The 13,607-nt window shown below is 40.0% G+C and overlaps 3 protein-coding genes across 5 annotated transcripts in view; 2 read left to right on the plus strand and 1 right to left on the minus strand.

Moving 5' to 3' along the window:
- LOC105182149 (synergin gamma) overlaps positions 1 to 11,843 on the plus strand; it is a 52,242-nt gene extending 40,399 nt beyond the window's left edge. The window contains exons 7-10 of one of the 3 annotated variants that reach the window (XR_003113211.1): positions 4,189 to 4,399; positions 4,525 to 4,600; positions 4,687 to 4,820; positions 11,802 to 11,843. The gene's annotated coding sequence lies outside the window, so the exon portion shown is untranslated. The remainder of the gene's footprint in view (positions 1 to 4,188; positions 4,400 to 4,524; positions 4,601 to 4,686; positions 4,821 to 11,801) is intronic. The other 2 variants (XR_003113213.1, XR_003113212.1) reach the window with 2 other exon arrangements.
- On the plus strand, positions 10,933 to 11,989 carry LOC112589038 (uncharacterized). Its single transcript, XM_025300791.1, has 2 exons — positions 10,933 to 11,221; positions 11,802 to 11,989. Exons 1-2 carry the CDS (start codon positions 10,933 to 10,935, stop codon positions 11,987 to 11,989), a joined length of 477 nt encoding a protein of 158 aa, XP_025156576.1.
- Positions 11,990 to 12,125: 136 nt separating this feature from the next.
- Positions 12,126 to 13,156, minus strand: LOC112589040 (Kv channel-interacting protein 2-like). The gene is made up of 3 exons (XM_025300794.1): positions 12,951 to 13,156; positions 12,366 to 12,600; positions 12,126 to 12,249 (listed from the first exon to the last, which is right to left on the minus strand). The coding sequence occupies exons 1-3, from the start codon at positions 13,154 to 13,156 to the stop codon at positions 12,202 to 12,204; spliced, it is 489 nt and encodes a 162-aa protein (XP_025156579.1). The 3' UTR covers positions 12,126 to 12,201.
- Positions 13,157 to 13,607: the final 451 nt, after the last annotated feature.

Here is a 13,607-nt window from a genome sequence, read left to right on the forward strand (position 1 = left end):
AATAGAACAGGTAAATGTTAGGAGCAAGAGAGAAAGAAAAGTACCAAAAGGATTTGATGATTATGAAATGTATATGGCTTTTGATGCATTATCTTATGTAGAATAAGTTCCCAAAGATTATAATCATCTAAGTGACTGAAAAGATAGAGATCTATGGGAAAGAGCAATGAATAGAGAGATAGAATCTATAAATAAGAATAATACATGGAAATTAGTTGTTAAGCCTAAGGATGTAGAAATATTAGATACTAAATGGGTATATACTTATAAACCTTTCGAGAGGAACCAGTTAGATCAATATAAAGCACGATTAGTTGTGAGGGGTTTTGCTCAAAAGGAAAATTTTAATTACGACGAATTATATTCACCTGTCGCTAAAATGACAACTATAAGAACCTTATTATCTATAGGAAATCAGTTCAAATATTTTTTTAAGCAATTAGATGTTAAAACAGCCTTTTTAAATGGAGATTTAAAAGAAAACATTTATGTGCATCCGCCTAAGGGAATAAGTCATAAAGAAGGATATGTATTCAAACTGATTAAGTTACTCTATGCATTGAAACAATCATCTAAGTGTTGGAATACTAAGATTAATTATTTTCTGCTAAGCTTAGGATTTAAAAAGTCTAACAATGATTATTGCCAGTATTCGAAAGTCCATAAAACTGAAGTAATTTATCTACTATTATATGTCGATGACATAATATTAGCTGGACCAAATTTAGATTATATTGAAATTTACAAAGCTAAGCTAACACACGAATTTGATATAAGAGATAAAGGAGAACTTAAGAATTTTCTCGGATTGGAGATTAGTTACGAGAGAGAGAAAGGTATCCTAAAAATAAATCAGAAAAGATATATCCTAGCAATGCTGAAGAAATTTAATTTTGAAAACTGTAAACCATGCTTGACACCAATGGAACCAAGATTAAAACTGAATGAATATGAAAATAATGATAAGATAAACAAGCCAGTGAAAGAACTAATAGGATGTTTAATGTATTTAATGTTGGGGTCACGCCCAGATTTGAGTTTTTCGGTTAACTTCTTCAGATTCTTTAGATATCAAGATAAATATCCAAACGAAATATGGAACTATTTAAAAAGGATACTGAGTTATTTAAAAGGAACGGCGAATTTAAGTTTAAAGTTTGTTCGAAAAGATAAAGAGTATCCATTAATATGTTATGTGAATTCGGACTGGGGAGAAGATTTGCATGATAGGAAATCAGTTTCGGGATATGTTATAAAAGTTTATGGAAATACTGTATCTTGGGTTACTCGGAAACAAAAATGCGTTGCATTGTCTACAACTGAGGCAGAGCTTATAGCATTATGTAGTTCAGTTGTAGATGGATTATGGTTCAAAAAATTATTAGATTTGAACGTAATGATTACTTACCTTTTAATATTCGAGGATAATCAAGCATGCATTTCATTAATTAAAAATCCTGAAAATAATCGTAGAGTTAAGCATATAGATTTAAAATATAACTTTGTTTGCGAAAATGTAAAGAGTAATACCATAAAAATTGAATACACTAGCAGCGAGACACAACAAGCAGATGTATTAACGAAAAGTTTGTCAAACACGTTATTTTGTAAAGCCTACAAAGCTTTAGGATTAGAGTTTTAGAGAGGGTATAATCTATGAACTTACAAGGGGAGGACGCATCGACCGAGAAACGGTTTGGAATGAAACTTACGGAGTTAATAGTACTTGATTACTAATAACTCATGGTAATAGCATACGACGCAATACCTCTTCGTTTTCGAGAAAAAACGGTCTAAAGAAAAGAGCCAACAAAGTGTACGAGTTAGTAAGAGAAGTATTCAACGAAGCGGCGTAGCGCAGCAGCGAAGGTAACGAACTACCGAGCTGACGGCTGAGGTTCGATCCCTGCTGTATGGTTTTTTTTATTCTGTAAGTATAAAAATGAAACAGAAAACATTAATAAGTAATAAAACTGCGTTTCTTAAATATATTAGTGTTTGTTAAATATATTATTAATAATTTAAATTGCAAAAAAACCGTAAATCTTATCTATAAAATATATAGTGTATGAGAAAATTCTTATATAATAATTGCAATGGAAATAGGAGTAAAAATATATTATATTTTCGCTGGAGGATTTTTCGATAATAATTCATTATTCTCGTAAATAGAATTCGCATATATGAGAGCATTAGTGAATTCACCTTTAAAATTTTCATTTTCAAAAGATCTTTCTTTTAGCGATTCTACATCAACTATTTTGCTTGTTGAAGGATTCTCTGACATTGTTATGATATATGTAATTTAAATATGATCACCGAATTGCTCTGTATCACTAGTAAACGCACACTGCTGCTTGCTCTACTGACGACTGTTCCGATGCTCGAATTATTTCGTCATTCTTAACGATCGTTTAGAATGATACAAAGGAAGTTTCTAGAGGGGGATTGCCAGAAGAGATAAAGACACAACACAACTTCAACACAACACGACTTCTACACAATATAGAGAGTTGTAACAGAAATAAATATTTTATATACACAATATAAGATTACGAAAAATTATCTCATTAGTTTAACCCTTTGCGATCGGCCGATTTCGAAGAGATCGATAAACATGGATATGTGTAAGTTGATCTAAACATTTAAATCTAGCATCGGGAGGATAGTTTTCTTTCATTATCGTTAGCCTCATTTGCCGTGCCGCATGCCAGGCAATCATGAATGCCAACCTGGCGGCATCGACCGCAAAGGGATAATAGCATTCCTATATATTTCATAACAATATTTTTATTCCTATTTCCATTGCAATTATTATATAAAAATTTTCTCATACACTATATATTTTATAGATAAGATTTACGGTCTTTTTGCAATTTAAATCATTAATAATATATTTAACAAACACTAATATATTTAAGAAACGCAGTTTTATTACTTATTAATGTTTTCTGTTTCATTTTTATGCTTACAGAATAAAAAAAACTATACAACAGGGATCGAACCTCAGCCGTCAGCTCGGTAGTTCGTTACCTTCGCTGCTATGCTACGCCGTTTCGTTGAATATTTCTCTTACTAACTCGTACACTTTGTTGGCTCTTTTCTTTAGACCGTTTTTTCTCGAAAACGAAGAGGTATTGCATCGTATGCTATTACCATGAGTTATTAGTAATCAAGTACTATTAACTCCGTAAGTTTCGTTCCAAACCGTTTCCCGGTCGATGCGTCCTCCCCTTGTTAGATATAAGAAATACATGTATGTGCAACTAATATCAACCAAATAATATTATAACCAGAGTATAATTATTAATTTTTGTACAAAATATTAAAAGAGGGTGTTGAGATAATAATATTTTGTATATGATAAATGTAAGTTGGCTAAACTACTAGATTCTAGTGATTTTAGTTAGTGATATTGAAAACTTGCCATTCTACACGCGTTCAAGAATATATATATACTCTTCTACCGTACTGGTTTTTGTAAGTGTCGCAGAAAGATATCCCAGATAGCCAAACCTGAGCGAACAAATTCCGCGCGAGAGTTGACATCAAGTGTTGATGGCAAATAGGCAACAAATTTCTAACAAACTTTATGTTATCAAATTCTACTGGCAAATTGCCACCAAATGTGCAACAAGGCTTGATGCGGAGCATCTTGCAGTAAATTTGCGGCAAAAACCGCGCAAGTTTTGCAACGCATAACTTAGCACCAAATAGGCACCAAACACTAAGCAACACTTGCGCACAAGACACGAGAGCAAATTGGCAATAAATCCGCAGCAAGCCTTGCACTCAATCAGCTGATCGAGATGGTTGCGACGTGTGTTGGATTTTAAATGGTTCCTAACTTGTATATTGATAAATTTTAATTGCAATTTTGCATTTAAAAAGAGAAAGGTGTATATAGAAATAAATATTTGACAAAAACAGACTGTATAATTTATTATACAAACATATATACATATAAGATCACGATACTCGTAATTATCGCTATTTACATGTAAACGAAAGGCGAGAAATATATGCGGTGGGACATTAACTTGTGCATTCGTTGCAACTGATGATTCATCTCGTCCATCTCTTTCTGAAGACTGCAAAGTAGAAGTGGTATTTTAAAAGGATATCTCACGTATCATTTCCACACTTGGGTGAAAAGGTAAATATCTATAATTATGTTTTATATTGTAGATACTGTCAAAGCATTTCTTGAGAAGAACAAAGTAGGAAAATATAATGAAGAAGATATGAGAAAAAAGAGTAAAAACGAAGAAAAAAAGAAAAAGAAGAGAAAAACGTGAGGAGGTAGAAGGACGTTTAATCAGTCTATGTAAAATTGGAGATCGCTGTGAGGTATCTGTTCCAAATCAACGAAAGCGAAGACCTACAGTTTTATATGTTGGTCAGCAGAAAATTATTATTTATAAAATAATCTTATACCAATAAAATTCATCTTTGTTGAAATCATGTATCCTGATTCTATATAAATATTTTATAACTATAGGTAAAATTGAATTTAACCCTTAGCGCTCCGTTGGCTCCGCTGTGAAGACATCCATCATTTATTTCGTAACTCCGGTGGCTCCGCTGTGGAGACATTCTAGTATTAACATCAATACCTCTAGTTGCTTTTTGAAATTACAAGCACTTGTAATGTTTCCCGTTCAAAGTAAAATTTCTCTTTTCCAGACGCTCCACTGCAAAAGTGCTACCGGAGTTGCCAGAGTAGGCAGTGATAAGAAACCGCGCGGAGTGCAAAGGATTAAAGATGACTGGTGGACTGGTGTTAAGTACAATGAAACTCTTGGCAAAAATGATGGAAGGTACAAGCATATATTTAATACCTCCTTATACTATACTAATACATATCTCTTTCTTACTTAATTTAATTTGTGCTTATTATATGTTTTCATTAGGCCGGGTCTACAATAGGTGTAATAAGCTTTTAGCTATTTGGTCTAAGCTTTACCAATCACTTCCCATTTCATTTCCTTTATGTTGTGATTTTTATAATATTTATTATCTTTTGCATACAAATAGGGATTTGCTTATATAATTGTTATTAAAACTTCGTCGTCACCCAAGTAGAACAAAAAATCATGACATCAAAATGACAAGAAAATGACCGAATCATGATGAGAAAAAGAGTTTTTCTCATCATTTTGATGTCATTTTGATGTCATCGTGATTTTCTGTTCTACCTGAGCAGTGTCAGCAACATATCAGGTGTAGTAAAAAGAAATCCATTATTTTTGCATGAAATTGAAGGCTTTAATTACCATAGTTAGAATGATCCGATTTAGGTCAAATATGCGCCGTTTTGTTCGATAACTTGTTGCCATTTTGAAGGTAATTTCATTATGCCTCTCTCATAAAAGCCCTCGTCCCTATTGGCAAAAAATTGAGACAGTCGATTTTCACAAGCCTCTCTTGAAGCGAATTTTTCACCAGCAAAATTGTTCGCCATGGACAGGAACAGATGGTAATCACTTGGTGCCAGGTCCGGACTATAAGGTGGATGCATAAGAACCTCCCAACCAAGCTCCCGGAGCTTCTGGCAAGTCACTATCGATGTGTGTGGCCTGGCGTTGTCCTGATGGAACACAATTCCTCTCCTATTGACCAAAGCTGGTCGCTTCTGGGCGATTGCTTCCTTCAGACGGTCCAATTGTTGACAATACAGTTCCGAGTTAAGAGTTTTGCCGTAGGGGAGCAGCTCATAGTAGATAATTCCCTGCCAATCCCACCAAACACAGCAAAACCTTCCTGGCCGTCAATCCTGGCTTGGCCACCGTTTCCGCCGGCTCACCGCGATTCGACCACGACCGTTTTCGCTTGACGTTGTCGTAAGTGATCCACTTTTCATCACCAGTGACCAATCGCTTCAGAAATGGGTCGATTTTGTTGCGATTCAGCAGCGATTCGCAGATGGAAATTCGGTCCATGAGGTTTTTTTTCGTTAACTCGTGTGGCACCCATACATCGAGCTTTTTTTTGTATCCAGCCTTATTCAAATGGTTCCAAACGGTTTTTTGTGCAATCTTTAGCTCTTGGGCAATCGAAACAGTGCTTACATGACGGTCGGACTCGACAATGTCCATGATTTTATCGATATTTTCGACAATTGGCCTTCCAGTGCGTGGTGCATCTTTGACATCGAAATTACCGGAACGGAATCGACGAAACCAAAATTGCGCGTGATTGGCTGTTACAGTATCAGGACCATAAACACTATTCACATTTTCAGCCGCCTGGCTTGCGTTTTCACCTTTATCGAAGAAAAACTGTAAAATATAGCGTATTTTCTCTTTGCTAGTGTCCATCTTTGACGCGCGCTCAAACAAAACTGAGTCAACTAATCACAAAACTGTCACAAAAGTTTTTTTAGTACGAAATTTGTGGGAACTTTGAGCTCCCCAAAAGCGCACGCATCCGTTTTCCATGCGGCGCTATAGAGCGCGCGCAAGTGTCACTCGTGCGGGAAAAAAGACCAACGAGCAGTAACCGTTGGAAGCGCACACAGAGCTCACGGATATACGATCGCTAGTTCATAGCTTAGTCATTCTTTCTTTCTTTGTCGTGTGTGACACCGCGATTTCTGCACGCGGTCGCGATTGTGCGAGAGCGGGCAGGCAGGAGCATCGGCTCCGTTCGACACACACACATATACATATGAGTCCCGCTGTGGCTCATATGTCGTGCGAGCGCAGAGAACTATTTTCTGTATTGTAGACGAATAAGTTGTACCTGTGACTCACGTGCTCTGCAGCTGGCAGGCACGTGCGCAATAAAGGGACCAAAGAAGAACACGCCTAGGTTAATTTAGGAACCTACCCTCCACTTGCATCGGCGAGAGAGCAAGAGGACACAAAAAACCTAAATTGGTGACCCCGACACCTAAAATTGGTAACCGGACAAGATTCGCAGTGTAACAAAAAGAGAGAGACATTGTGCCATTCCAACGGACCTTCTGGCTGAGGCTCACCTTGGCCGGACCGGGGAAAAATTCAAACTTCCTAAAAATTGGAAACATTTGTCCGCATCGGGTGATCCCGCCGCCATCGGACAGCTTCGTCTCGAAAAAGGTCAGAATCGAGCTGTGATTGGTCGAAGACTCGGTGCTGTGCGCGTAGTGACTATCGGCGCATGCGTGACAAACTCTGATTGGTCGAAGACTCGGTGCTGTGCGCGTAGTGACTATCGGCGCATGCGTGACAAACTCTGATTGGTCGAAGACTCGGTGCTGTGCGCGTGGTAACCTTCGGCGCATGCGTGACGGACTCTGATTGGCTGAGACTCTGCTCTGCGCATGCAGTCATCGTGAGTGTGACACGTGCAGTTCCACAACGGTAAAAATTTTTGATCAAGTGCTACATACTCTTTCGCGCCTGTTTTGCATCGCGACAGCCGCACACGCACATTTCAATCAGTGCCTGAAGAAAAAACTGCGTACAATCGTATTCATTCCGTGAATCCGAACAGACACCATGTCGCTACATCACACCCCTCCGTCCAAGGGATCGGAGCAGCCACCCGGCACACCGGCAAGGCCAAGTCACATCGAACTACCTCACGGGAGTGCATCCCAAATTGGAGCCGCTCATTGACATGGGGCCTCCATTCAACGACAGTGTCATCGAATCTATCACAGCGTGTTAGATTCCATCGTTCTGGAAACAGCAGCCTGCTCTACGGTTCGCGCAAATAGAATCTTTATTTCAAATACATCGTATCCGCTCTGATGACGGCAAATATCACCTTGTCATCGGTGCACTCGACTCTGAAGCAATTCAAGAGATAGCGGACATCCTGGCATCACCACCTGTCATTGACAAGTATGTCACCTTAAAAACGCAGTTACTTGCACGTTTCGCAGATTCTGCAGACAAGCAGCTCCACCGTTTACTCACAGACTTAGAGCTTGGCAACCGCAAGCCCTCACAACTCCTCCGTCACATGAGGACACTGGCAGGCGACAGAGTGTCACAGGACATCCTGCGAGTGCGCTGACTAGCACTTCTACCACCCGGGATACAGCGAGTCCTCAAGATCCTTCGGACAACCCGCTTAGAGGACCTCTCAACAGTTGCAGACGAGCTCATGGAAGGCTCTTCTACACCCCAAGTTCTTGCAGTTGCTGCACCACATTCACCGTCACCAGGTAGACTGGGAGCTGCAGCCTCTGCCGACACCCAAACCATTCAGCAGTTAGGAGAAGCAGTAACCACCATGCAACAGTCCGTCGCACACCTGACGACTCTGCTCGAGCACCTGTTGCCTGCTGTTGTTCACCAAAGACAGCCCACCCAGCGTCAACGTACACGTTCCAGGTCGCGCTCTCGTAACACTCAGCAACTAACCAGGCAGTGGTGCTATTACCACCGCCGCTTCGGTGCTGCTGCGAGACGATGCCAGCAGCCGTGCAGCTTTACACTCCAAGCTACCAATGCAAATGGCGCGGGAAACTGACGTCGCTGCCGTCGACACAGGCAATCGGCGACAGCATAACAGCGCCTAGTGAGAAAAGACTCCACGTTTTTGACAGAACCACGAATATTAGGTTCCTGGTCGACTCTGGATCCGTCATTTCGCTGATTCCTCGGAAGTGCGTGCACAGGAAGCTCACTCCTACCGAACTACAACTATTCGCCGCCAATTCATCAGCCATCTGCACATTTGGCCAGCAGCCGCTCACCCTCGATCTCGGACTTCGCCGCGCATTAAAATGGTCGTTCATCATTGCTGATGTGAACTCAGCGATCATCGGAGCTGATTTTCTCTCACACTACGGTCTAATCATCGATCTCTCTCGACAACGCCTTGTGGATCCAAAAACCAGCCTTGCTACACAGGGTCAGGTATGTGAGACAACCATTTTTAGTGTCTCCGCAACCAGTCAGCACAATCTTCCGAACTCACCACACCGAGAGCCATATGCCACACTACTGGACTCGCATGCAGCAGTCTTCGCATCAAGGCCAACTCCTTCAGCGATCCGCTTTGACGGGATCACGCATCATATAGAGACCACAGGACCTCCAGTGTTCGAGCGTCCACGACGACTTCTAGGTGACAAATTGGCAGCCGCCAAGGCAGACTTCGACTTTCTCTTACATCTTGGGGTCGTGCAACCTTCACGCAGTCAATGGGCGAGTCCGATATACATGGTGCAGAAAAACCAAGGTGGCTGGCGCACAACAGGTGATTACCGGCGTCTAAATTCTCAAACTGTTCCAGACAGATATCTGATTCCACGAATAGAGGACATCTTACAACAGTTGCACGGAAAAAAGGTCTTTTCCACGCTAGACCTAATCCGAGCGTATCACCAAATTCCTGTTGCACCGGAGGACGTCCCCAAAACCGCTGTCACGACACCTTTCGGCCTATTTGAATTCTTAGGCATGCCGCCTGGACTTCGAAATGCCATGCAAACGTTCCAACGGCACATGGACAATATACTGCGCGGGATCAACTTTGCTGCATGCTACGTAGATGATATCATCATCTTCTCAGACAGCCATGAAGAACATCTTCAACATCTCGATACCGTTCTCAGAGTGCTCCAAGAGAATAACCTTCCAGTCCATGCGACCAAATCCTTCTTTGGACAGGATTCTGTGCGTTACCTCGGCTACATTGTCTCACAGACTTAAACCACCACTCGACAGGGTAACAGCCATTCAACAGTTTCCAAAACCCAAGACCATCGCAGATCTACGTCGCTTCTTGGGGATGGTAAACTATTACCGTCGAGTATTGCCGAATGCCGCTCAACAGCAAGCTCCGCTAACCAAACACCTGAAGGAGGCGAAGAAGAGGGACAAGCGAGAGATTCCCTGGACAATGGAGACAGAGGCTGCGTTCCAGAAATGCAAGGATGCATTGACAGCTGCCACACACTCAGCCTTTCTCGCTCCAGATGCACCTCTCACACTGACAACCGATGCTGCGGACTCCGCTATAGGCGCGTCACTCGAACAGCAGATAGACGGACACTGGCAGCCACTTGGATTCTTCTCACGGAAACTCTCTCCAACCGAGCAGAAGTACTCTACATATGACCGAGAGCTTCTTGCTGTGTTCGGTGCCGTCAAGTTCTTCAGACACATACTTGAAGGAAGAGTATTCCAGGTACGGACAGACCACCGACCGCTAACATACGCTTTCAGCAGAAAAGCAGAAAAGAGTTCGCCACGCCAGCTAAGACAATTGGACTACATCTCGCAGTTCACCACGGACATAGTCCATGTGAAAGGCGAAAACAACGTGGTTGCAGACACGCTCTCCAGGATCAACGCAATTGAGATGCCAAGCACACTCTCAGCAGAAATCATCGCAAACACGCAGGAAGCAGATCCAGAACTCGCAGACATCATAAGATCCACGTCGCTCGAGCTGAACCACCTTCGAATCGAAGAAGAAGACATCTGGTGTGATGTCTCGATGGGCATCGTACGACCGTACCTACCACAACCACTTCGACGCAAAGCATTCGACGTCATCCATGGTCCGGCTCATCCGAGCGCTCGCTCAACGCTGAAGTGCATCAAACAAAAATTCATCTGGCCAGGCATCAACCAAGATGTTTCTCGCTGGGCACGTGAGTGTTTACCGTGCCAGCGATCAAAAGTCAGCAGACACAACAAACCACGGCCTGAATATATCGAAGCAACGGATAACCGATTCAATCACATCCATTTGGACCTGATAGAGCTACCGCCTATACGAGGTAATCGGACTTATACAACGCGAGATACAGATAACTAAAGCCATCTATTGGAAAAATAATGGATTTCTTTTTATTACACCTGATATAACAATGCACTGGGTTGTAGAAAGCGTTAGACGAACTCAATGCCGAAGGTAGGACCAAAATTGCAGTGTTAGAATCCTCCATGGAGCGATTAGCGTTTGTCGCTGAAACCGAACCAAATGAGAAGAAGAAGACAGTTGTTTTCCATTGTTGAGAGCTATAAGGAGCAATTAAATGTGTTCTTGGCGGTCTTTCGCAAGGCTAATGTCGTTAGTACTTGTGTCATAGATAAATTAGTTTGGGAAAATCTGCTCTCTCTGCCAGAGGAGTGGCAAAATGCTCTTCGTAAACGACGAGACAAACAAAGTTTGACAGATTCTTCTAGCCAAATCACAGACAAATTATTCAACATCGTAAGGCATCTAGCTAAGACAACTCAGAGAAGTGCTGATACATTGGACATATTGTGTACGTACTATATTTTTGAATCATTTCATAAAAATATGGAATTTATTAGATATCTATCATGCAGAATGAAGCAGTAACTATTATCTTATCTTGAATATCTTGAATATATGAGATATGAGAATAGAAAAATATTTAACAGAAAATACATGGTACTGAAACAATTGTCTTATAGTAGTAAAGTTTTATTTTTTAAGTAAACTAAGCTTTAAAAATCTAAATCCTTTATCGTTTTTTCCTAAATTATTTTTTAAATAAAATGTTTTAATGTAATAAAATTTATTAAAATGTTTTTTTGTATCATAACTGATTTTGAATCATTCTTTATTATAGGTTGTTGTATTTCTTCTAATAACTGTTATCGAAAAATAAATTCAGAAACAGCATTCCATTAAAAAAAACAAAGATGACCTTCAAATCTTAGGAATCACCTGAAAAAAAGCGTTACCACCGCAAGAATTACTTTTGCATCATGTAATTTCTCTTTGTTAGATAAATTATTATTTATTATTATCGCCTCACTATATATTGTCTGTTTAATCATAATTATTACGATTCTACCGATTTTGCTGTTTTGTTTCAGTAACATCCTCTGACAAAGTTGATAACACGAGAAACGAGCTGGAGCATCAACAGCAAGTGATAGTGCAATCGGGAAAGCTCTTAGGAAAATATGATAAATGCGAAGTCACCGATAAAGTATTACTTGCACTGGCCTTCGCGTTCTTCCTCGCCTGTGTGTTTTACATTTCACAAAAGAGACTGTTCTGAAAGCCCTTTGTATGTGATATTAATGAAATGGACTGATCATTTACGATGATATTGCGATTGTAACATTGCGCAGGAATTCTCACGATAAATGACATAGAGAATGTATGTACTATTTAAGAGGAGAAATCGGGTGAGTTTTTACAAATATTTTAATGACTTTACGCGTGTGTGGATAAATTGCTTGTTAATCTCTGAAGGACGTTTTCATTTGGTCACCAAATTTTATTAAATAAACTCAACTGGTTGTATATAATGGTATCCTGTAAGAAGATAAAATATTTATTAAATTTCAAAATGTATACACGTTTCTACTATTCATTATCACTAAAATAACGATGTCGTATCGCGAGACGCTATGCAAACTAATTGCTCGTACATTTTTACAACCGCTTATGAATTCCTCCCTGGTGACTATTCCGCCTCTGTCTATGTCCGTCTTCTTGAAGAACTTGTCCACTTGGATGTTAACTGCGGGCTGGATGGTCTGCGCGTCCTGCACCATCTCATAAATCGCGAATATTATGAACATTTCTCGCTTCGTGATACAACCGTCTCCATCAAAATCGTAGAATTTGATGAAAAGTAGGTCCAGAGAGTATTTATGTTTGTATTTATGTTATGATCTTCGAGATTATTGACTTCAATAAGTATTAGTGATCAAATATTTAATAAATATCCAATAATCAAGTAAAATTTCTATTGCGACTAATATTAACATTTTTAAATGTCACTTTTTAACTTTGATATGATTCCGAGGAAAAATGATTATATATGTAAATTTTCTCTGCACAGCCATCATTAAACAGGAAGAAAAAAGTACAAAGTGGTCGGTCTGTGCCCGAAGAAGTTACAGAAAATCAAACCGAACTTCTTAACTGACACGAAATAAAAATCTTTTAGGTTGCGCTCGAAAATGAACCTGGAATCAGACAATTCGTTACTAACAGCGATTACTGCTCACCCAAATATCCAAGAGAGCTGATCGACCATACCGTTCATGATCGATGCTGTGGCATCCAGAAGATCGCTGAAGCTGACGAAACCGTCGCCGTCCTTATCGAAACTGTGGAAGACGATTTGCGTATATCTGGTTAGGTCGCCCAATGGGAACAGTTTTTGGCGTATGCGGGTTTCAAATCGCCAGGCGTCACACTGTTTGCGCAGCATCACCGCCGGCGGACCATATCGTCGTCAGTCCCGAAAAGACGGGACTCTTAGCTGAAAATATTTGAGCGAACGTTAATTCAGAACGCGATGTCGTGAACTTCTCGCGAAGAAATGAGAAAGAGATCTTTCCTTCTAAGTATTCTCTTGACGCGTGAAAAATTGGTCGCAAGTTTTGATACTTTTTTTGTAATCTTTTCTCGTAAATTCTTGTAGTATGTAACGATTACCGTGCGCGTGTTAGCTCGTTTCACGTAGTGAAAAGTAAAAATAAGAATTCTGAATAGTTTTGTATACTAATATTTCTTTCGTAGTCATAACATAAAAACTTATGCAATGTGACTTAGCCCTTTCGTGTCTAACTTTTTTCTAGAAATAATCTGCGTCTAATTCACGTTTTACTAAAGGTTTTTAGAATTGCTGATTATGAATTTGTAGTCAAAATTTCAAAATT

The sequence above is a fragment of the Harpegnathos saltator genome, unplaced genomic scaffold (genome assembly GCF_003227715.2).
Source record: "Harpegnathos saltator strain DR-91 unplaced genomic scaffold, Hsal_v8.6 scaffold110, whole genome shotgun sequence".
Lineage (NCBI taxonomy): Eukaryota > Metazoa > Arthropoda > Insecta > Hymenoptera > Formicidae > Harpegnathos > Harpegnathos saltator.